General features: G+C 38.7%; 1 protein-coding gene across 4 annotated transcripts; it reads left to right on the top strand.

Annotated features, from left to right (window-relative positions):
• Window positions 1-1,777: 1,777 nt before the first annotated feature.
• Window positions 1,778-22,934, top strand: HDAC10 (histone deacetylase 10). 4 transcript variants are annotated; one of them, XM_040549538.1, is made up of 21 exons: window positions 1,778-1,872; window positions 2,761-2,827; window positions 3,721-3,855; window positions 5,793-5,889; window positions 6,580-6,677; window positions 6,755-6,859; window positions 7,067-7,135; window positions 7,784-7,859; window positions 8,400-8,465; window positions 8,828-8,887; window positions 9,265-9,354; window positions 10,554-10,660; window positions 12,309-12,376; window positions 12,892-13,162; window positions 13,800-13,890; window positions 15,450-15,535; window positions 16,039-16,092; window positions 18,250-18,334; window positions 18,790-18,975; window positions 20,426-20,585; window positions 21,279-22,934. In XM_040549538.1, the coding sequence occupies exons 2-21, from the start codon at window positions 2,763-2,765 to the stop codon at window positions 21,302-21,304; spliced, it is 1,995 nt and encodes a 664-aa protein (XP_040405472.1). In that variant the 5' UTR covers window positions 1,778-1,872; window positions 2,761-2,762; the 3' UTR covers window positions 21,305-22,934. The 4 variants fall into 4 exon arrangements, with proteins under 4 accessions (XP_040405472.1, XP_040405450.1, XP_040405467.1 ...); XM_040549516.1 differs by having other exon boundaries at window positions 1,779-1,872; window positions 7,784-7,910; XM_040549533.1 differs by having other exon boundaries at window positions 1,855-1,995; window positions 7,784-7,910.
• The last annotated feature ends 433 nt before the right edge of the window (window positions 22,935-23,367 follow it).

Raw genomic sequence — 23,367 nt, 5'->3', positions numbered from 1 at the left:
TAAGTCCCCAGTAAGTGCAGGTTTGTATACATGCTCCTGATGACACCTGGTCCATCATTTTCTATGATGAATGAGAAAACTAGTAGAAACTGAGGAAAGTTGAAACAACCTACATTCAGTTTATATTGTATAATGAAGTCACTGTTTCAAAAAATGTAGGTTATTAAAAAAAGAAAGGGGGTGGGGGGCAACCCTGGATGTTATATACAGACTGGGGCACGCGAACTTGGAAAGCAGCCCTGCAGAAAGGGATCTGAGGGTTTTGGTTGACAGCAAGTTGGCCATGAGCCAGCAGTGTGCCCTGGCAGCCAGGAGGGCCAACCGTATCCTGGGGTGCATCAGGCCCAGCACTGCCAGCCGGGTGAGGGAAGGGATTGTCCTGCTCTGCTCTGCGCTGGGCGGCCTTATCTCATGCACTGTGTGCAGTTCTGAGCACCACAGTATATGAAGGACATGAAACTTTTAGTGAGTGTCCAAAGGAGGGCTTATGAAGATGGTGAAGAGTCTAGAGGGAAAGACATATGAAGAGTGGCTGAGATCCCTGGGTTTGTTCGGCCCAGAGCAGAGCAGGCTGAGGGGAGGCCTCATGGCGGCCTGCAGCTCCCTCACGAGGGCAGCGGAGGGGCAGGCGCTGAGCTCTGCTCTCTGGGGACAGCGACAGGACCCGAGGGAACGGCATGGAGCTGGGACAGGGGAGGGTCAGGCTGGGTGTTAGGGAAAGGTTCTGCACCCAGAGGGTGGTCGGGCACTGGGACAGGCTCCCCAGGGCAGTGGTCACAGCAGCAGCCCTGCTGGAGTTCAAGAAGTGTTTGGACAGTGCTCTCAGACACAGGGTCTGATTTTTGGGTGGTCCTGTGTGGAGCCAGGAGTTGGACTTGGTGATCCTTGTGTGTCCCTTCCAACTCAGGATATTCTGTGATTCCATGATTTTCTATCATGAACTAGAAAACTAGTAGAAACTGAGGAATAAAAGTTGGGACAGCCTATATTCAATTTATATTGTATAATGAAGTCACTGTTTTGAAAAATGTAGGTTATTCAGAAGCTTAGCTCATTTGATCCTGCTGAGTCTATGATGGTCTCTACTGGAAAAATGGTAAATATTTAAAGAACTCTGTCACTGCTTACACACTCCAGCTGCTCCAGAAGGGCGTCTGATGGAGGTTCACGTCAGCGCAACGTGCAGGCCCCGCAGTGAGCGACCCATTTAAAAAGTGCTAGAGAAACATTGCTGATCTTCAGAGGTCCCTTACAGCCTCGGCCAGTCTGCGATTCTAGCCTGAACTACTGAGGGGTAGACTCTTGTTACTCTGTAAAAACAGAGAAATAATTGTGTTAGCTCGAGGTTTACTTGTATATTTATTCCCCTTTACTTGAGAGGAAGCCCTGCTTTTGTTTGTTTATTTGCTCTCATACTTGTTAATGTAACAACACTTAAACTTAAAACTTAATAATACATGTAGTTGAACTATGTTTGGCATGAAAGTACTGTTCAAACTGTCAGACCTACTTTACGGAGCTTGCAAAGTAAAGTAGCCTTGGGGCAAATTTGTCATTTTATACGTGTTTTAAGGTCTCCTGTTCTACACCAACGCTACGTACAGCGGCATAAGAGCCAGCAAAACAAAAAGCAGGAATTTCAGCCGAGAAACTTCCATCCCTCAGCTGCCAGCCGCTCCGATGCCACATGCCCCCGAGGGAGGTACCCGCACTGCAGCCTTGGCCGCCGCCCTGCGCCCTCCCTTCAGGCTTGGGGCGTTCCTTAGAAAATCTTCCGGCACCTCCGGGGGCCGGCGGCGAGGCGGGGGCTGCCCTCGGCCCGCCCCGAGCCGCCGGGGCGCTGGAGCCGCGGTGCCCGGGGAGCTGCGTGCGGTGTGTGCGGGGAGGCCGGGGCCGCCGTCCTGGGGGCCGGGAGGCTGCCTGCAGGGCCCTGGGGGCTGCTGGAGGCCGTGTGGGGTGGCTGGGGTTCCCCACAGGGAGGGAAGGAGGGAGGCGGCGAGGGAAGGAGGGAGGCGGCGAGGGAAGGAAGGAGGCGGTGAGGGGCCCAGCTTGCACGCGGTGCTGTGTTGACAGAGCCGGCGGCTGCTCCTGGACTGCAGTGAGGTGGTGCTGCGTTTTGAGTCCTTTTTCTCTGCATCTGGTTTTGTTTTCTTAAATAAATACCTCTAATATTTTTTGTTTGTTTTTGAAAGAAATAAGTTTTAAACACGATAAATCCCTGTATTGTGGGATCTGCGGTGTATGTAGTCATATTATTCCGTGGCTTTATACCTGAAGTTTTCACGAATGCCTGTTTTGTTTCATGTCAGCTCTGGCAGGTGGCTATCCCCATGTAATGCCTGGGAGAAGGCATGCACAGGCCTGACCTCAGCTCCTCTGCAGCCTTCAAAAGGCCCATAGCCTGGGCTAGAGGGGCTTGGAGAGCTCGTGCAACCCCTCACCTGCCCCAGAAATACCTCTGCTGAGGCCTTGAGCGTTGAGATAACCAGGAATCCTGCCTGTGCAAGGCCAGCATCCAGATCTCTGCCGTCAGTTTTTGCACTCTTGCCTCGCTAACCAGTCTTGTCGGGGTTCCTCCTAAAGGGTTTTCTTTGATTTCACTTTGTACTTACAAAGTCAAAAGTGCACAATCCTCATACAAGCAGATATGCTGTGTACACACATTCTCACTAGCTAATACAATATTAAGCTTGTTTTATTATACATTTGTTTCTAGCCTGAAATATGCATCTGGGGATTTTTGTTTTGTTCTGTCTATAGCAATGGCTTCAGGAACAGCATTGATTTATGATGAGGAAATGACCAGTCATAAACTACTTTGGAATGAGTAAGTCAATAACGTCCTGTCCTTCTTATGAATAGGTTCTTATTAGGCCTTCTAAGAGAAATATCAAGTGAATGAATTCTTTGTAAATGTATTATGAAAAGTCTAGTGATAGATATCCTGTCGTTTTCCTAGTAAACAGAAAGGCTATCCTTTTGTAGAAAAACTTTTTTAAAATTCTTAATTTGTATCCAGAAGCCATAATATTAATCTGAAGTTGGATTTGAGAAGCTCTAGCCATCCAGTCCAGGAAGCCTTAATAAGACAAGTCTTCAGCTTTAAGCATCTGAGCAAACCCCTAAATAAAGTCTCCAAAATAAAGTATTTTAAGCTAATTAAATTGTTTATAAAGCTAAATATCATTGGATTCAGGGAAAAATATGCAGATATACTTACTTAGCTGAAACTCTTCAATTAAATTCTGTTAGAAATGTATATGTGCTGCTTGCTTATTTTTATACGAATGAGACCAGTACCTGTATTGTGCTTGAAGTAGAAGTCTGCTGTTATCTTCTCTCCCAAACCTATTTTTCCTTGGTTGACCTTCACTGTAACCTACAGTACATTTTCATTTTATTGTTCCTGTGTCTATAGTAGCCAATGCTACTTTAAGTGATGAGAGAAGAAGCAAGAAATGCTATTGTGATTCTTTTTATATAAGGGCAATACACTTCTTTTTGCTTACAGATTTTATATTATTATTTTTAGCACAATTCAAAACTGAAAAATATGTGAAGAATTCTTTTTTTTTTTAACTTTTTTTTTTTACTCTTACACATTCCTGTGAAGATATTGAATCTTTTCACAATGGGAAGTTAAGAGTTAGGCATTATTATTAATACTTGTAAGCTGTGCTGATGTGGTGCTATAGTAATATGATTATCACTTATTTCTAGTCCTATCTGTGATATCGAAGTGCCAGAAAGACTGTCAGCCTCCTATGAGCAGCTTCAGTTTTACCATCTTGTGGAAAGATGTATCCATGTGCCTGCCCGAGAAGGAACTGAAGAGGAGATCCTGTTAGTTCACAGGTCTGAAATTTATTTTCATCACCATTCAGATTAATCCAATGAAATAACATCTGTCATGTCTACCTCCAGATCATATTTTGCTCCATTTGAAAACGGAAGTCTGCTCTAAAACAGAATGACTTCCAGTAATTTCAGTGGCAATGTGTCAGATTTAAAGTTGTACAAACAATATATGTATACGTATGGTTTAGGTGGTGAAGTATGAATCTGCTGTTCTACTAAATCCTCATTCTCACTCTGGATTCTTGAGCAATGAATGCTGTTTTATATATAGGATTAAAGGTAAGCTTCTAATAAAAATTCGAACAGGACATTAAGAACAATGTAAAAAAAAAAAAAAAAAGATCTTTCTTTAGAAAGATGATAACCGCCTCTTTTTCCCAAAGATGTGATGGTAACCAGATTCAGCCAAGAGTTTAGATTACTCAACAAGTCCATGGTGGTATGGCAGGCCTGATGTTAAGCTAGGAAGTCACTTCAGAGGTCAGTGTCCAGGTCCAGATCAGTGAGGTTCATGGCTGGTCACAGATATGACTACTCAACACAACTACAGCGTAGCCAAGAGTGAGAGCCTTACCTTAAAGCAGCTCCCAAGGAGGGGAAACCCTTGCCGAAACTTCTAAGCAGAGCTGTTTGGAGAAGGTTTGGAGAGTTGTTTGGAGAGTTTTGCTCAAGGGAGGCTCCTTCTAGCTCGCTCTTTCAAGTCCACCAGCTGTACCACCTCTAAACGGGTTCTGAACCCAGCAGCAGAACCCCAGGAAGGGAAGGGTTGCACTTGGGAGCCCTGACACTTGTGACAGGGACCATAGCTTGATCCTGAGTCGTGCTTAAATTTTCAGATTCCACAGCAGTATTTTTCCTCAGAATGTACGTGTTAGAATGCAGTTAGTGCTGTGTACCAATGTAATTTATTTTCATAGTATATATGCTGCTGATTGGGTACTGAAGAGACTTGATGACTGTACCCTGTTTAGCTGTTTCTTCTAGATTACATGGGACAAATAAACTCACAAAGGTCTTGTTTTGGTTTCCATAGGTAAGCTAAAGATAATAGACCTCTTTCCTTTTTAAAGCACTTTCAGGTTTAGACAAGTATGTAACTCCTACAAAAATGTTTCGTTTGCATTCACAGTCAGGTATGAGGCTGATGATAAAGTTAAACTAATAATTATACAGACACTCAGGTTCAGACTGGTTTATTCCTGTTAACACCTTTGTTTTGTAGCCATTGTTTAGCTTACTTTCCATTAGGCAGCACTACTGTGTCTGTCTCACTTTGTTGTGAAATTCTGCTTGCTTTGGTGTTCCACCTAGGGGAAAGCATCTATGGTCATTGTAATCCTGGCTTAGGACACATAGGAGAGTCGATGTTGTCAGCATCCATTTCCAGCTCACTCCACAACAGCAAGAGAGCCGTGACAGAGAGTTGGTGGAATGCTGATTCTAGTGCCTTAGCACTTATTGCACTCTTGAACTAGTGAAAAAAAAGAGTTAGTACACACCTGATAAGGGATTCATTCAGATAATCTGTTTTCCATGAACAGAGGAGGACTAGAGTCGTAATTCACATGCTGATGACTGCCAGAACCCAGTTTAGTTCTTGTTGGGATGGTATCTTTATGTAGCGTGCATTGCAAAACGGATCACTGCATAGTGAATAAATGGCCTTTTTGTGCTAACAAGACTAAGCCCTTTTACCACTGGAAAAGGGAGAATAATAATTGTCATATTCTTATGACATCCAAGAACTCTTGCTTTCACAGCACTCCCGATTCTCTTCGCTGTATCCTGCAACTGGTGTTCCAGAGTACTGGACGTGTGAAGTCTCAGAGACAAGCCCCTTTTAACATATATTCTGTTTTCATTACATTTTGCATTTAAAGCTATAAGTCGATTTGCTTAATTAAGTGTTGTGTTATTCTCTCTCTCCTCTGCAGTTCAGAACACTTGGAAGTTGCAAAAAGCACGCAGACAATGGATGAAGAGGAACTGAAAAGAGTGTCTGGGAATTATGACGCTTTTTTCTTTCACCCGGTGTGTAAATTAAACTACTTCCTCTATTGGGAGTTGCACGTATTTGTATTGTTGCATCTGTGTGACAATTTTCTAAGTAGGGGAACATTGGCAATAAGTTTTTTTTGCCGTCTAAATATATTTGCATGTATTTATGACATTATTATAATTTGTTTCCAATTTCGTGTAATGCTGTAATTTAAACTGGTTAAGCATTCTGACATCTATTCTGTAATCGCATTGTAGCAGAATAGCAGCACACTACTCAAATTTTTTCTCTTTTTGTTACTTAACTACATCATTGTAAGCCATTAGTGGCCTGCAAATCACGTTTTAATAACAGTCACTCTTAAATGCTGTGCTAGGTAATGGAGGGGAAGGCCTTTCTGTTTTGCTTCTGTAAGATTTTGTTCCTTATTTTCAGAGATGCCATGTTAATTCAGTAGAACTAGTTAGTTCAGTATATACATCTCATGTTTCTTACCTCCTCCAGAGAGAACATCCTTGTAAAAGATACGACAATCACAGATAAACCTAGTAGAGAGCACATTGGAACTTGTGTTGTAAAATTCTGCTTTTAGCTAACTGAATGCAACTTCAATAGGGTAGACTTACGTCTATTTCCTATTGGGGTGCAAAGCATGTCGTTTGTGATTAGTCTAAAACAAGCCGATGAATTATTGATGCTAACTATGAGATTCTCTTTTTCAGAACACTTACCGCTGTGCCAGACTAGCAGTGGGAGCAACTTTGCAACTAGTGGACTCTGTGATGTTAGGAAAAGTGTACAATGGAATGGCATTAGTAAGGTAAAAAATAGGAGCAAGTCTTCACTTCTTACCAAAATTGCCTTTGTTGTGAGTAATGATATAAAACTTTGGTTTAGACCTCCAGGTCACCACAGTCAGAGAAATGCAGCTAACGGGTTCTGTTTATTCAACAACGTTGCTATTGCAGCAGAATACGCAAAATTGAAATACGGTATACAAAGGTAGGTGCATTGACCCTGGAGAAGCTTTTCATGCACAGTTATGGCATTTAGATAACCATTTGACATGATACCTTTTTAGATTAATGTCTAGACCTTTCTGGTTGTCACATACCTTTTGAGTCATAAAATCGTATTTATTCATCTGCATTTCCTTTAGTTCTAGGTGCTCTGGTTCTGCTGAATGTTTTATTTTACTAATCTTTGTAGAATCCTCATTGTTGACTGGGATGTGCACCACGGGCAAGGAACTCAGTATATATTTGAAGAGGATCCAAGGTTTGAAGGATATTTTATTCTTTATGTTAGCTAGTTAAATATTGCTTGCTTCTGTAGAGAGTAAGATTCCTTATCTTTCTAAAACTAGAATCTTACAAAACATTGTTCTTGCTATTTTAGTGACTGTTGTTTTTCACTTGTTATCAAGTAGAAGGAAAAATCTATCAAAAATAAATATTTAAATCTATCCTACTGTAAAGGATAACAAACGCAAAATGAGCAATATGGCTGTCTTAGTTTGCCAGTAGTAAGATCTCTCCATAGGAGTATTTGGGTAATATCTCCGTTCTTTCTATTCAGGAATTTCTCAGTTTAAATATTCAGGAAGTATTTGGGTAAAACAGATGAGCTTTGTACTGTTTTCTGAAAAAGCACAGAATTAGGTTCTACAAACAAGTTTGCTCTTCTGAAAATGTCCTGTCTTTGATCTGAAGGGAGTGCATACAAGACATTCTAGCAATTGTCCTAAGTTAATTTTGATATAGGGCCTCCTGTACCAACTTCTGCAGTCCAGGACGGTTTAGAGAAAAAAAGGGCAAAGGCTGATTCTGTCTTCATGCTTTCCCTCAGTAAGTCTGCTAAGTTCAGGACATAAGGTCAGTCTTGGAACCTTTTTGTGAAGTTAGATTTGTTTCTTGTATCTTTCAGTGTTTTGTATTTTTCCTGGCATCGCTACGAACATCAAGAATTCTGGCCATCACTCAAAGAATCTGATTATGATGCTGTAGGTTTGGGAAAAGGAAAAGGCTTTAATATAAATTTGCCTTGGAATAAGGTAAATGTTGCTTACAGCACAATAAAGGAAATGCAAAGCTTTATTTCTCATGCATTAGGTAACACTTTCTGAGAAGTGCAGTACTTCGCTTGGTTGGCAGATGTCTTAGCACAGTGTACCTCATTTCTGTCAGTGGAATATCTGCAGAGAAACATGGCTCAGAATGTGATTATTTATTTTTTTTTTAAATGAGGGAGAGACAGACATGAACATTATTTTTTTCTTCAATATCTTGCCTAGCCATCAAATCAAAAAGTGTTTCAGAAGATGATGACGTTCATCTTTGTTCAGCGTAGAACTGAAGCTCATACTTAAGACTAAAAATGCTGTATGTGTATGCACTTAAAGTACATGGAATTCGTTTTACTGTCTCGTATGGTTGCCTCATCTTTAACTTTTGATACTATCTTTCCCTAAAGTCATGAAGAACCTCAGAAAAATCTGTTATTCCAACAGGAAGATCTGACCTATATTTCTCACATCTTGCAGGTTGGGATGGGAAATTCAGATTATCTTGCTGCATTTTTTCATGTGTTGCTTCCAATGGCTTTTGAGGTACTTTTTTACTGCTCTGTTTTTTGAATAGCAAAATCAAAGGCTATTTCATAAGTACCGTTGAATATCTTGTAGAAATGCAGTACTCACCAGCAGCACAGTTAACACGTAATTTCTGCTGGTATGAATGATGTCCTGATCAACATAATAATGTTTACGAAATGTTAGTGTTGAAATACTCAGTACAAAGCTCTGCAACTTTTCCATCAAGAATGAAAACAGTCTAAATGGGTAAAGTTACTTTTTAATTCAAGGAGAGTATTTGTGTTTATGGTCTGGCTCAAATAATAGCTGAATGTGGTGTGGTTGAAATCCAGTGCAAAATACAAAGGAATGTGCTGCAACTCTCTGTTTTATTACAGTTTGACCCTGAACTGGTTCTTGTCTCCTCTGGATATGATTCAGGAATTGGAGACCCTGAAGTAAGTAACTTGCTGTGGTTTGTCTTGTCAGTCATAAAGGTGTTTGTAAAATATTCCTGCAGCTTCAATGTCCAGTGATTGCTAGGTGAAATTCACTTATGACCAAGCTAAAAATACATGTATGAGTCTTTAAGCTGACCCCAGCTCATTAAATACTATGAGACCTGCAAAGACGAATTATCCAGGCGTAATTACTGCATCATTTTTTGCACCTTTCTTTAAAGCAGTTGGTTCAGCATTTTGTTAAATACAATCAGACGTGAGTGTTCCAGTATTCTGACTCAGTCTCATGTATTTCAGATTGTCTGTTTTGTTTTTTTTTCACCAATGTTTTTGATTCAGGGTTTCATCTCTTATAAATATTTTCTTTGATTTAGGGGCAGATGAATGCCACTCCTGAGGTTTTTGCCCACCTTACCCATTTCCTGATGCAGTTAGCTAATGGAAAACTGTGTGTCATCCTAGAGGTAAAGACTTGAAACTTAACAAAGTCATTGCTTCTTTTTATATCTATTTGAGAATCAGGAATACAAAAACGGCAAAGATTTGACAATGCCCTTAAGACAACACATTTCTTCTAATGCCTAAGAGCTGTGTTTTTTGTTTTTTGTTTTTTTAACTTAAAACATTGAAATGGAGCATATGGTCATTCTTCCAAAAACACATCCTTAACAGATGTGTTCAGTTCTTGTGTGCAGTGACTGTAGACTGCTGCTCTGGACAGTCCCCAATGCATTAAAATGTATTTACTGAATAAACTGCATTACCAATGTTTCTGCAATTTTGTCTTACTCCAGAAGAGTTTTAAAAACCTAAAAACGTAAATAAACAGAGCTCTTGCTAAACTTGCCTAGATGTTTTTAATCAAAAAGGTAGATCTTTTTGAAGAGCTCTCTTTTAAAAAAAATTTCCTCATTTTGAAACCTACATTTCTACTCCCCTTTTGCATGTTAGAAAAATGGTAACTTTTCAGGTAAATAACTTTGTGGATTTATTACTGCCAACAAGGTCTCCAAGACTGAATTGTTTAGGAATTGATTAACCTCTGCTTTGCTTGACCTGTCTTCTGTCATCCTTTTCTTCAGCAGGTTATTATAGATACTTCTGTCTGCTAGCTGAAGTGCAGATAAGCATCCCCTCATGATACAGATGATGTGACGGCTCCGCAGGTGGTATGCAGGAAGCAGTCTATCGTCTTTAATTCAGCAGTCTTAAATCTATCTTCAGTTCTTCTCCACCTTCTGCCAAATCATCAGGACAGGCATATCTTAGAAGTGTCAGGCTGTGGGAGATTTCCCTTGTGCAGATATTTTAGAGGACAGTGATAGCACTTACCTACTCAGGACTCTTCCAAAAGAATTGTAGAAAGTGGCATGCAATGGAGATGGATGTAAGAAAGTATGTTTTTAGGGTTTTCAGGGCATCTGTTTTCCGAAACAAACCACAATAAAGTGAGTTGAGTCATGGGATGCCAGTGAAGTTCAGCAAGTAGCCTCTAACCTAGTAATTTTCAGTATGAAAACGGTGACTTAGGTATCATCAAGAAGATGCATATCTTCTTCCATTTATGTGAATTCAGATATATTTCGAAAGTTTATTTCCCGTGATGATTTTCAGACTTCACAACTACTTGTTCCTTATGTGGCACCAAATGCTTCTTTTCTAGGGTGGATACCACCTGAAGTCCTTGTCTGAATCAGTCTGCATGACTGTAAAAACTTTGCTTAGAGATCCTATACCTCAAGTAACTGGAGAAATGGCCCCTTGCCTAAGGTAAGCATGTGAATAATTTTAGACTAGCCCATGTGTTTATCAAAGAGACTGAAGATATGCATGCTTTGAACACTTTGCTGACACAAGGTTTTATATGATGCTTTATAATACATTATTTTCTGCTTTGGATAACTTGCTTTCTGAAAAAGTCATCCAAGATGCAGTTTTGCATACTTCTGTTTCTGAAATGATTTCGAGTTTCAAGAAGTTCTTAATGACTGACATAATTTTATGCTATTTATCCTTGGGCCTTGTTACCCTGCAGAGATCCTTCTCAGTGCTGAGACAGTCCTGCTGTAATCAAGGCAATGCCAGTTAGTAACAGCCAGTAGTTTGGAAAGTATGTAATTTCAGAGATTAGTTCTTCAGACTCCAGGACCACTTTAGTTGCAATAGCTGGAGCTGGCCTTTCTGCCATCAGTGAGAGCTGATGCTGTGCAGAGCCACTTATGATGACTCCTTGAGTGTCTAGAGTTCGGAGCATTGAGGCCTGGGTTGCTAAAGCACTCAGCTGTGTGGAGCTGCACAAAGATAATTTAAACTCGGGGTCTAACGTATTTTTGGAGACAGTAAAACTGTGTTTGAACAGTAGTGTATCTGACCTAGTGAAGCATTCCAAGCCTTGGGCCTGAATCAGTCCTACATCTAACCAGTGTTTTTCTCTCTTCCTGTCTGTACCATCTCCTCCACATCTCCACGTTCTGTCTTCAGTCTCTCTCCTACCTCAGTAGCTGTCCCATGTCTTTTTTCAGCAGTAATGCTACTCATGCATTTTGGTGTGTAGAAGCCAGCATGCACTACTTGACTATGTTAAGTAAAATTGAGATCAGTCAGGGAAGCAGCATAGGTTACGAGGGCTGGTGGGCAGAATTGGATTTGGTAAACCCCCGTGGAACAGAGATGGTTCTTTTGCTCCCAGTGCACCCGATAGAACTCGTAGCACCTCTTTTTTTCTCCTCTGCCAATTGTAATCTATCAGGTTGCTATCATCCTAGGTAATACAGAGTCAATTACATATTCACCCGTTATATCAGTCCAGCACCTGAACACCTTACAGATTATCTCCACGTATACAGAATTTGTCCTGGATTTCCCGTGACGTGAATGGTGTTTGTATGACAGGTAGTATAAAAGGGCCATTTGCCTGTAGTGCTAACAGTGGTAATAAAAAAGAGTTCAAGAATAGCAAGGAATGTGATCTACTTGTTTTCTGCCCCCCTTTCAATCTCTCTGAACAGGTAGTTTAGCTTTTGAGTGAATTTAACTACATCTGTACATTCTGTAATCTCTGATGAGAAGATAAAATCTCTGACAGAGCAGAGAAAGACATAAAATCCTACTTTTCCTGAAGTCAGGGACAGCTGTGCTTCCTCCAGCAGCAGTCAGGATTTCACTCAATGTGTGTAAATGTGTTTACTTAAAAGGCACATGCTGCACATGTTCTTCACTTTCCTTTTATAACTCTTGCATCTAATCTTTCCAAGAGATCTGGCTATTGACTCTCATTCTCTTTATTTTTCTGTTCTGTGTTTTCGGAACAGACCAGAGCTTGTTCATTTTCAGTTATGTGTTTTGTTTTTCATTGAGGTAAATTGTGTTTCCTGTACTTTCATTGCTGCTGATACTGTTAAACCTGTTTCTCTTATAGTGCTATTGAATCTATTCAGAATGTGAGAGCAGCACATAAACCCTACTGGAAATGGTTGATGTATGAAGGTAATTAAATGTGATTGGTAAATTAAATCATACAGAAATCCAAAATGATTATTTCCTCTGGTTTAAATGAATTGAACTACCAGTGATTTGTCTAATGATTGGTGAAGCACTGTGAGGCTTCATACAGGGCCAAGCCCTCAACTGGTCTGAAAAACAAATAAACAAACTAAAAAAAACAACAACAAAAAAACTTTTATTAACTGATGAAGCTGTCAAACATCACACCAAAAAGTAGTGCTTTAATATCTTTGTTTGAGTATGCTGTTTTCTGTGTGGAGAAGAAAATGGAGGTGAGGTTTATTATTATTGTTTGCGACCTGTCATTAGATTAAAAAGAAATGTAGCATCGTTGAAAAATAACATCTGTGGCAGGAAACATTGTAGTTAGTGCATGGAAATAAGTACGCACACTATGAGTATAGGTGTACTTTGTTTTGTAAATAAATGTAAGTAAATATTAACACCCTGCTCCAAAAGAAATACATGTGAAACCCCTCTTTTTTTTTTCCCTCTAGACACATCATTTTTGCATAATTTGAGCACCAAGTCACACTTACCAAAGACGACTAATACCAATCCCTCTACAGACCACGAAGATAAGATAACTAACAACAGTGAAGCTGTCAAAATAGAAAGATTTCTGGAATTGCACATGAGAAATATTCTATTTCCAGTGCCTCCCATCAGAACAGCAACAACTGAGTCAAAAGCTTCATCATACTTGCTCCCAGCACCTGTTTGTGTGGTGAAGGAAATGGACAAAAATGAAGTGAAATCTCTTGCCAGGTTAGTCCTATTTATTTAATTCCCAGCATGATTGTAAGGATGAGAGGTCTTGGTACAGACTTTCATCTAGTTTAGTCTCTGCCATGGTCTTCCTGGCCTCAGTCTATTCAGTCATAACCAGAATTACTTTGAAAAATGAAGAAATCGGTGTTTGTTATCAACCATATCCTTAAAGTCCTTTATAAAACTAATCAGAATATTTGAGAGAAAATTATTTCAAGAGAGAACAGTGCAAATGTGTTCATTTAGAAAGAGATTTTGTTAGGAAGATGCCTTAAAGCTCTGTGTTCACTTTTAGCTGAAAAAAAAAGTCGGACCAGACTGGTCTGATTTGAGAAGCTTGACTTTCTAACTTAGTAAGTCTAGTTCTGTCAGAATTCTATTTCATGAATATGTCATCAGGCATTTTTTGTTTTCTTTCCAGTGCAGAATGGAAACAGGTTTAGGGAGCTCGAGATTGTCAGGCAAGAGTGTTGTCATCTTCCTGCTAGGGCTAGGTCTTTGAGAGTGAATGTGTAGCAGCGTCTGTACAAAATGTACCCTGTCAGCAGTAACTGCAAAGTACTGTTAGACAGTGTCCTCTTCAGAAGCATTATTGTCCCTAGCCTAGTTTTTCTCCATATAATTTATTTTACAGTGACTTTTATGCAGACCTTGTGAACGTGGACAAAACCTTGCACTCTCTTGGCAGTATGTTGGCCATCCTAGATAAAATACTAAAGAAGGAGGTAAGAATAACGTGCTTTAATCATGAGGATTGGAGGAGGGGGCGTATTCCTCTGATTCCTGCTTCTACACTGTCATCTGGATATTAGTTACTATGTAATTCACAACCCCACTAACCTCATCTGGACTGTGCTAGATAACAAGAGTGAGTATGCAACATGAGAAGACATTTAAGAATAGTTGTTAACCCCAAAACGTTGTTCTAATTATCTTTGGGCCAAGATATTGTCCAGCTTTGCTGCAGTCACAGCTTGTGAAGCCTTAAGAACTTTCTCATCGCTTTCAGACACACAGTTGATGCAGACATTCACTCTTCCAGCTGCTGGAGGCAGAAGGCTGTGTATCAAGCACCAGTGAGCAGCAGCAAGGAATCTGAGCAAGAGATCTCAAATTTTTTCCTGTCTGAATGCAGAGTTTTGCCTTCAGTCTTTAGAAGAGACTTTACTTCTGCATTACCCTGTATTATAAGATGCTATTCTGTGCAAAGCTGTACACCCTTATCGTTATATATACACAATAATTTACTCGGTCCTTTGTTTTCCTGCCCCTGATCGCTTTAATGGCATGGTTTACAACACCAATGTGTGCTGTGATTCTAAACAGAGTAATTCCAATTCAGTATTCTAATTCTTGCAAGGTCAGGAATGAAGATAAGGCAGGCTTAGACGTTGCAAGTTTATATTTTTGTATAACAATTTTGAAAAGCAAAGAGAAAAACTGTAAGTTTAAAAAAAAAAACAAAAACAAAATACAAGATTTTTATTATGTTATAATAAATCAGTCTTTCTTTGAATGACAAGCTCTCTTTAAAGTGTCAAGCCAGTGAGGAAGACTTACCTGTCAGAATGGCCTCTTTCTTAAAAGCCTTCTTGCTCATGTTAGTCATGACTGTGAATTTCAGGGACAAATTTCTAACGTTATAAGCTGCACATACCTCTAGGAAAGCCTATAAATAGATGCGAAAAATTACTGGTAAAAGGAAACAGAACTTGTCATGAGTTGCAGATGCTAAGCTGAGCTTTTTGTGTTGACAGATACAAAGAGGGAGAGCATGCGTTATCTTTTTGCTTACCTTCCATGTAGAGCTCAAAGCGCTACAGAACACAAATGAACACTTAAAGGTTGATGACATAATACTGGCATTGTGTTTCCACAAAGGAATAGCTTGCATAGGTTAAAGGAGGAGTCAGAGTTCAGGGACAGCCTCCTTTTCATTGTCTGTTTTTCTGGTGCAGTTTGCCTACTGGCCAAGTGAGTGTATCCAATCCACAGACTATTGAGAGGAACGGTGAACACAACCTTCTCCTGCAAAAGATTTTTTTTACAGTTGCCTTTCAGCATAGCACCATGCTTCTGAAATAATACAACGGCTCTTGGCATAATGATCAAATGTGGCCTCTTTGTTGAAAACGGATTACCAACCTCTTAACCTCAGGATCCCTTTTGTGCAGCTTTGTTTGAGTGATACATATAAACAAGTAAAATTACAGTTGGTACACACAAGGAATAACATGATCTTCTGCAGCATTAACTATTTCTGGATAAAAAATATATTTTGCAGGTATGCAATGGAATTGCAGATTCACCCACAGCTTCTGTTTCTGTTGGTGTAGCACTAAGATATTCTGTTCATTTTGGATTTCAAAGGTGAATTTGAATCTTTTGCATTTGGTACCCTTAGGCAAAGTGTAAAAATAAGATAAAAGTGTATGAAATATGGAAAGTTGCCTTTGAAAAGCTTAATTTTGAAACAAATAACTTCTCCATGTGCATAGCATTTTCAATAGGCTGTACAGACAGTGTTGTATATGCCAGCAAAAACCTCTTGTGTTACCAAAGGCACAACATTTTTAAGGATGACTGTTGTGCTAGCCTTGTTTTCTTTGCCAGATTTCAACTCTCTTTTCCCTGAGGGCATTTTTTTTGGCTTTTTTTTTTTTTCCACCCACAGGACTGGTGGGAGGGAGTTCCCTTGATCTCATAAATTTGTTTTCTTTTTACTTCTAATGAACCAAATTCAGAAACAATGTACATTCTGTTTTATGTCTAATCTACATGTAAACTCTTTAAACAAATTGCACTAATTGGGGAAAAAAAAATACTTGCAGATGTAAATACATGTGTACATCATTTTTCTTTGTGTTCTACAGAGTGCTTTGCATATTTGTTGGAGACATGCAGATCATACCGAACACAGAAGATGGGTGAGGTTTCTCTTTACTTTAAGGAGTCAAATCCCATAAGCTCTGTAAATGTTCATAAGTGTCCATATGTTTGATGAAATCTGCACTAAGGAATCAGTCGTGAGCTGATTTTAATTCAAGTTTAACCTGAAACAAAATACAAAGCAACCCAAAATATATCTCTAAGACAAACTTCTATCTCTAAATGACACCATGTGAATTTTAATAGCAGGTTTAAAGTATAATCCTTCTATATCAATCACAATTTGGATTTTTACTGAAAACGTAATATTGAAAGTACAAAGTAATAAAGAAAGCAAGTATTTAAAAGGGAAATTTAAAATGATAAGTTGAGATATGAAAGAAATATACATGATATTAAAATCACTGATAGAAATGAAAGTGTGTATGAACAAATTAAAATCACCAATATGAAATACGCTATTACAGATATACAGACTGTGGTCTGAATCTACCTGCTTGTGAACCACACGTGAGGATTGATCAGGATCTGCTGTAGCCCTGCAGTAATTGCAAGAGGCACATAGAATCATTAAGGTTGGAAAAGACCGGCAAGATCATCTGGCCCAGCCGTCCCCCTACCACCAGTATTACTCACTAAACCATGTCCCTAAGCACCACGTCCAACCTTTCCTTAAACACCCCCAGGGACGGTGACTCCAACACCTTCCAAGATGAACCATATCTCTAAGAGTATTTTCTTAGTTTGTATTAATTAAATCAGGAGTCGAGCTCTGTGCGGGAACCTCTTAGTTTAACATACAGCTCTATCCATCCTGCAAAAAGGAGAATGTGAAGTTCACTCTTGACAGTTTTCAGCTAAGCAACATTGATTTCACATGTGGATCATGTCCCTGTTGGAGACACTCCTGTAGACGTGTACCGTCAAATTAAATCAGTCCGTTTTTCTGCCTGGGAATACCCATATAAATCATGCTGTAACTCATGTTTTTTTTTTTTTTCATTTATTATCTTTTAAAAAATGCCTTGTTTAGGAAAAGAGAACAAGGATGTGACTAGTAGTTGTAAAGAGAAGTAAAATAAGGAAGGAATAAAATCATGCAGCAAATAAGTAACTTTCACAAATAAAATAAATCTAGTAAAATTCCAATGATTTCATGGCCTGCTGCTGTTCCTTCTCAAGAGCAAAAATAAAGTAGTCCTAACTGAATTACCTAGATTCACTTTTTTACTCGTTTACAGAAGCCCTAATAAAACCAGACCCATTTCTTCTATGCCTCAAATCTTGTGTAGCCATCTACACATCACCAAGTGGGTGTATGACACTACAGAATCAACTTAGTACATTTATATTCAAAACTTACTAATAAACAGTTTGCATATGTTGCAAACTATGTGTTTGTTGTTTGTTTTGTCCTAGTATTTCAGCACTATGGTTTCTGAAAATGTGGAGATTATGAGAGGGAATGGTAACAGGCATTTAACTTATAGCAGTTTAAATTATGACCCAGCGTAGCATTAGGACATGACAGGTAGTATCCAAATGTTCTACAAAGCCACACTCCTTAAACTTCCCTTTTCTGATGTTGTGTCATCTGCTTCTTTAAAAATCCAATGTCTGTCTCACTCATAGACTTTTCACTCACTGCTTCAGATGAAAAAACATAATAAGCAACACTTCCACCCAAAAAAAAAAGCACAAAAAGGAAAAGGTCAGTTGGTCTCAAATAAAGAGATCAGATGGAAAGTAAAAACATGAGAGTTTTGCAACAAAAACCTAGCACACAGTTACGGTGCTGATAACTAGCATAAGCTAGGGTCTGAGAACAAAAAAGCAAAATAACTTTGTTCTTCATATACGTTAAAATATGTGCTCTGTAATTTCAGAGCATAGTGTGCTTGCACTGAGTTCCTTATTGACAGTCATCTTTACTTCTCTATATCTTTCTTTGCCAATTCCCATTCTTCTTAAAAGCGATTTGCTTGTAGTCTTTAATACTTTTTAAAAGTATTTTTTAGTATCTTGAAAAAGGTATGATTTCAATTTTAATTGGTGTTTACATGGTGGCACATTATGATGCAGATAGTTATTTGCTCTTGAGATATGACTTAGTATTTAAGGAATGGTGGAAGAAGGGAGATATTTTTATCTCACTGGAAGTTGGTGAAGTACTGAGATGTGGCTTTTGATTACAGAAAAGTACTTGTGATAAATGTTTGCGAGAAAGAACAATCTGGAAAGATCAGCTCTAAATACTTTATTTCTCTGAACTGGAAAGAGGTAAGATTCACTTTCTGGAAACAATATAAGATAAAAACTTTTTTATAACAGAAAGATTAGAATATATTTACAAATTAATAAAATGGCACCGAGAATTACTGCTCTCACTGTAATTTGCACCTTTGAAAATACTTCCCTTTTTGGCCTTTCCATGGTGCTACTCCTTAACAGATCTTTAGTGTGTATTAGAATGCATAGGTTGGAGGGAATATCCAGTGGCTACTGTATTTTATCGTCAAGAAGGCAGAGTTACCATGTAAGACACTAAGAAAAATATGAATAATCAATATTGAACAAAGCTGCATGTTTAATATAAGGATTGCTGCGAAAATAGATCAGTATCCTGTTTCCTAGCTCAGTAAAAAGCTTTTTGAGGTGCATGTTATGTTTTTTTATCCTCTCTGGGAATTTGGGGCTTTAAATTTGTGCTAAACTCTTTCTCATTGCTGTTAAAGGATGCTGACAGGAGTGACTTCTTTTCTGCTGTACTTGGATTCATTCTTCCTGTAGCATACAGTTATCAGCCCAACTTGATAGTAATAGCTGTTGGACCAAACAGGAGCATTGGAATAAGTGGAATTTCTCTTCTTTTCGGTTTACTACAAGGACTAGCAGAATCTCGAATTCTTGCGGTGATTGAGGTAAGAAGTGGTGCTAAGCCATGCTACTTCAAAGTGCGCAGTGCAGAACCCAAATCAAGCAGCAGAATGGCTGCTGCGTACTGCTTCGAGATGCTCTGTTGAAAATACTGGCTGGTTGGTACCTCTGAGTTCATTACATAAACAGCCCAAGTTTCTCTCTGGCTTGAGACCAAAGGCAGACACAGACACACACCAAGGTGTAGGCAGCCTGTGTGACTGAGAAGCTGAAGCACGAATGCAAGGCCTGAACTAGTGGTTAGATCTGTACACAATAGATACTGTTGTGACAGTTTGCCTCAGTTTGGAGATTAGCTTCCCTTTGCATGTGAAGTGCCAGTAAGCATGTCTTCCATGAACTTGTTTAATCTCTTGAACTCAATTTACACTCTCGGTCTATGCAGCATCTTGTGACTGTAACACAGTTTCTCTGTGTGTCCTGTGAAACAGTAGTTTCTGGTTGCTTTTGTGCCTTCTAGTTCTTTATTGGGAAACTTTATTCTAGTTCTTTATTGGGAAATAATTCACATACACAATTTTATTCTAAGCTGTTCCCCAGTAACTATCCAAATAAAGACATACCATTCATTAAGCTGCCAATTAAGTGGATTTTAACATATTTATTCTGTAATCCTCTCAAATGCTATTTGTTTTAATTTACAATGTTGATATGTAAATTGTCTAAGCCAATATAACTTGATATAAAGTATACTGAAATAGTGCATGTGCCCATTGCTAATTAGGAGTACGAAATAGAAAATCTAATTGATAGACTGAAGGGTAAATTCAGAGATAAATAGAAAGCTAGACAGACATCTTTAAGAATTGACTGAGACACTTCCACTGGTGCTCTGCAGGTAGCTCCAGAAAAGGATTAATGTGCTGAGATATTCTAATGCAAGTGCTTGGCTTTTTAGAATAACTGAACAATTATTTTTATATTTAAAAAAAATAGAGTGCAGTCTTCCAAATAAATGTTAATAATCTTCATGTATGAGGGACACCAGAATATAACTTCTGAGAGCAAATTACATCGATTTAGGAATGTCATTGTGTCAGGAGTTCAAAAAGAAATCATTACTCAATGAAGCAAAATGTATCACTGTTTTCTGCAGATAGAAAGTAAATGATGCAGCAGCGCCATTCTTCCCTTTCCTTCCTTTTTAACATTTTCTACATTTAATCTATCATTATTTCTTTTTAGTCACAGAAGTAAATCTGAGATTCTTTCTCTATTTGAAAAAAAAAAGCTTTAAAGTGATTAATATAAATTTACCTTTTTCAGAAAAAAATACCTGTTTTGACACCTTTTTATTTGAAAATTGAAAGTTGCTCATTCGTGTTGCTAATACTAGCAAGTTAATTACAAAAGCTTGTTTGAAACTCTACCAGGTATTACTGAAATGCAGAAAGCTTGTATTGAAAGAGTATTTTCTATTTTCTTCTTAAACAGGACACAGATGTAAATCTAATGCAAAGTGTAGCCAAAGCACTAGCAGGTGCTTCTGTGCCTCACATTGGAGCTTATGTACCTCCCACCCAAGAAAAAGTACATAAAATAAAAATATTAAAAGACCAACTTCAGCAGGAATGGAAAATGCTTCAGTGCTCAGGTAACTCATCTTTAGTTCTTATTAATATATATGTTTTTAAAGAGATGACAAAATACAACTGGTTTCTCTTAAGTCAATGGGACATTGAAGTCAGTGAGAGCACATTGATCTAATGTGAGCAGTATGAAACTAGGAATGCCTTTGATTCTGCCCACTGAGACAGAAGGCACTGAATTTCATAGCATAAGAACTGTACCCTTGGCAACTCTGAATGTTGTTACTCCAAAATTTTATATTATTTATCCTGACATAAAACTACCAAAATATGTGTTTAAAGAATGGTTAATAAGGTGGCTGTGATTGCTAATGTGTTTTCTGAATGCAATGTAGAATCAGGTAACATTTTTAAATAACTGGAAATAATTTTGATTAACTCAGGGATTAGTTGTGCTTAAAGGACATTCACAAGCAGTTGAAAAGCAGGTATGCCAATTGTATAGGAATCAAATTAGGCAGGTATTAGGCAAACAAATTTCCGTTGAATAATCTTTTGCTTTGTTTTTAAAGCAGAAAATTTATAAACTTAAACAATGGTAAAGGTGGGCATCTCTCTCTGAAACAAAGAGCTCTGCTTGCTTGCAGAAGAGATTGCCAAGAGCAGTGGTCTGGTTCTAATAAAAGTGTTCTTATGGACTTGGGAATTTTGGTATGAGCTTGATTAATAACTGTTAGTCTTATTGTTGTTCTTTTCAGTGAAGGATGGGATTTCAAGTAATTGACTTCAATTTAGAACCGTATTACGCAACAGAAGAAAATGTGTCACTGTTAATTTTGCCTTTTAAAATCATCGGGGGAAAAATGGTTGATCTCTAAACAGAGTAAGAACCATTCACAATTGTCTACTGTTTTTAAAATACTTAAAATTCACAATTTCAACTAGAGCATTGCGCTTGTAAATTCTATACCAGCACCAATTATGCAAGACTGACACTTGAAGCCTACCTACTCCCATGCTTCATTGCTACAAATTGGCACCTGTGTCATTTGTGACTGCAAAGTCTGATTGCACATGCAGTAGCTTGACTGTATGAATGCTAAAGTAGTCCAGAAGACAGGAATCTGAAATGAGCAATCATACAAGCCAAACATTTCAAAATTACTCAACATCAAAATGCTTGCACTGCTGCCACTACCACCATTTCATTGGAATGGAAGTTTAAATGTAACAACAAGTCCTTTGGATTCATGAATTTTTCCTATGACTTAAAGGATTCACCAAATACAGTCTGTTCTTTAATTTCTCTGGTCAGTCAGTTGCAGGAAGTTAAGAAAGAAAAGCAGCTACACAGCTATAGTTTCCTAGATCATACCTGTGTGGTTGAGACTAAATTTGATTTCCTGAACTATATAGGGCATGTGGAAAAAAATATTTTGCACATATAAAATTACAAATACATAATTGAATAAAGCAGTGTAAAGATTAAAATAAAGTTTACAACTTGTATACATACTGTAAATATTCTGTGGATAGGGGACTTCATTCTACCCTCATTTCAAATGCAAATTATCTCTATACAGCAAATAAAAAGCAACACCCCACCCCCCAATTTGGTAGTGGCCTAGGGGTAACATCATGTGAATACTCAAAATTATTTCCTCAGGAAGTTTATTTAGCCATAATGTGTCTCGTTTTCCAGCGTTCCAGGTACATTTTGTACTCATTTTCAGGAGCATTTTTCTGTGATTATGACTTCAATAATGTAAACTTTTGCTTTGAAACACTTAAAATTTTGTCTATGCATAATTAGACAGGATTCCTACAATTGTTGCTACTGGGGTCAACTACATATCATTTGAATAATTAGGTCAGTCTTCACAGTCCTGTTTTTAGAACTGTTGCAAGTGGCACCCTTCTAGTTCACACTGGTTTTTCAATTATGCTGAATGGGAAATGACATTTAATCCTTGAAAATTTTTGAAATGGAAATTATTTCGGAAGAGACTAAAATTTATGTCAAACATTTTCACGAGAGAAAGTTGAAGAACACAAGATGTCCTGTTTCAGTTCAGAATTTCTTTAAAATAAACTGAAGTTCTTTTTGGAGTTTGAAGTTACTCTGAATTGAAATCTGAATTAGGTTATGATATGTCAAAATGGGCTAGGTGGGTATCTGCCTAACTTGGGCTTCAAAAACTTTTAAAAAATAGAAGCATTATAAGTGTATTCTTCTCCCTTCTACTCCCCTGGAGAAAAAAAATCTGTGACAATTCAGCATTTCTGAGGAAAAAGCATTTTTCCCAACTGCCTTCATTAACTCTTGAATTACTATTGTCAGTCATGAGTGTTGTATTTTGTTACACATATATTTTTGTCGATCAAATTTAATAAAACGTGAATTAAAGGGCAAACCCGTGTATTTTCATAGACCTAGGCTGCCACTACTGCTAGAAAGCTGCGCCTAGAGTCATTGCATTCCGCGGCTGGGGCCCAGACCCCAGCTAACCCCCATCGTCTCACAGGTAACTAGTGATAGGACTAGAGGGAATGGCCTCAAGTTGTGCCAGGGGAGGTTCAGGTTGGAAACGAGGAGACATTTCTTCTCAGAAAGGGCAGTCAGGCGTTGGAATGGGTTGCCCAGGGAGGTGGTGGGGTCCCCATCCCTGGGGGTGTTGGATGTGGTGCTCAGGGACATGGTTTAGTGGGTGACATCGGTAATCGGGGGATGGTTGGACCAGATGATCTTGGAGGTCTTTTCCAACCTAAATGACTCAATGATTCCTCCTGGGGGTGCGACCGCCCCGGGGGTGTAGCAGGAACGGGGAAAGCGGCGCAGATCCCCCA

Source organism: Cygnus olor, chromosome 1 (genome assembly GCF_009769625.2).
Source record: "Cygnus olor isolate bCygOlo1 chromosome 1, bCygOlo1.pri.v2, whole genome shotgun sequence".
Lineage (NCBI taxonomy): Eukaryota > Metazoa > Chordata > Aves > Anseriformes > Anatidae > Cygnus > Cygnus olor.
The sequence above is the reverse complement of the archived record's forward strand: the minus strand, read 5'-3'. Positions and strand labels throughout refer to the sequence as shown.

Coding starts and splice junctions, on each gene's coding strand:
- HDAC10 (XM_040549516.1), top strand. CDS start 2,763: ATGGCTTCAGGAACAGCATTGATTTATGATGAGGAAATGACCAGTCAT. Junction 5,890..6,579: donor ACGCTTTTTTCTTTCACCCG/GTGTGTAAATTA, acceptor TCTCTTTTTCAG/AACACTTACCGCTGTGCCAG. Junction 8,466..8,827: donor TGCTTCCAATGGCTTTTGAG/GTACTTTTTTAC, acceptor GTTTTATTACAG/TTTGACCCTGAACTGGTTCT.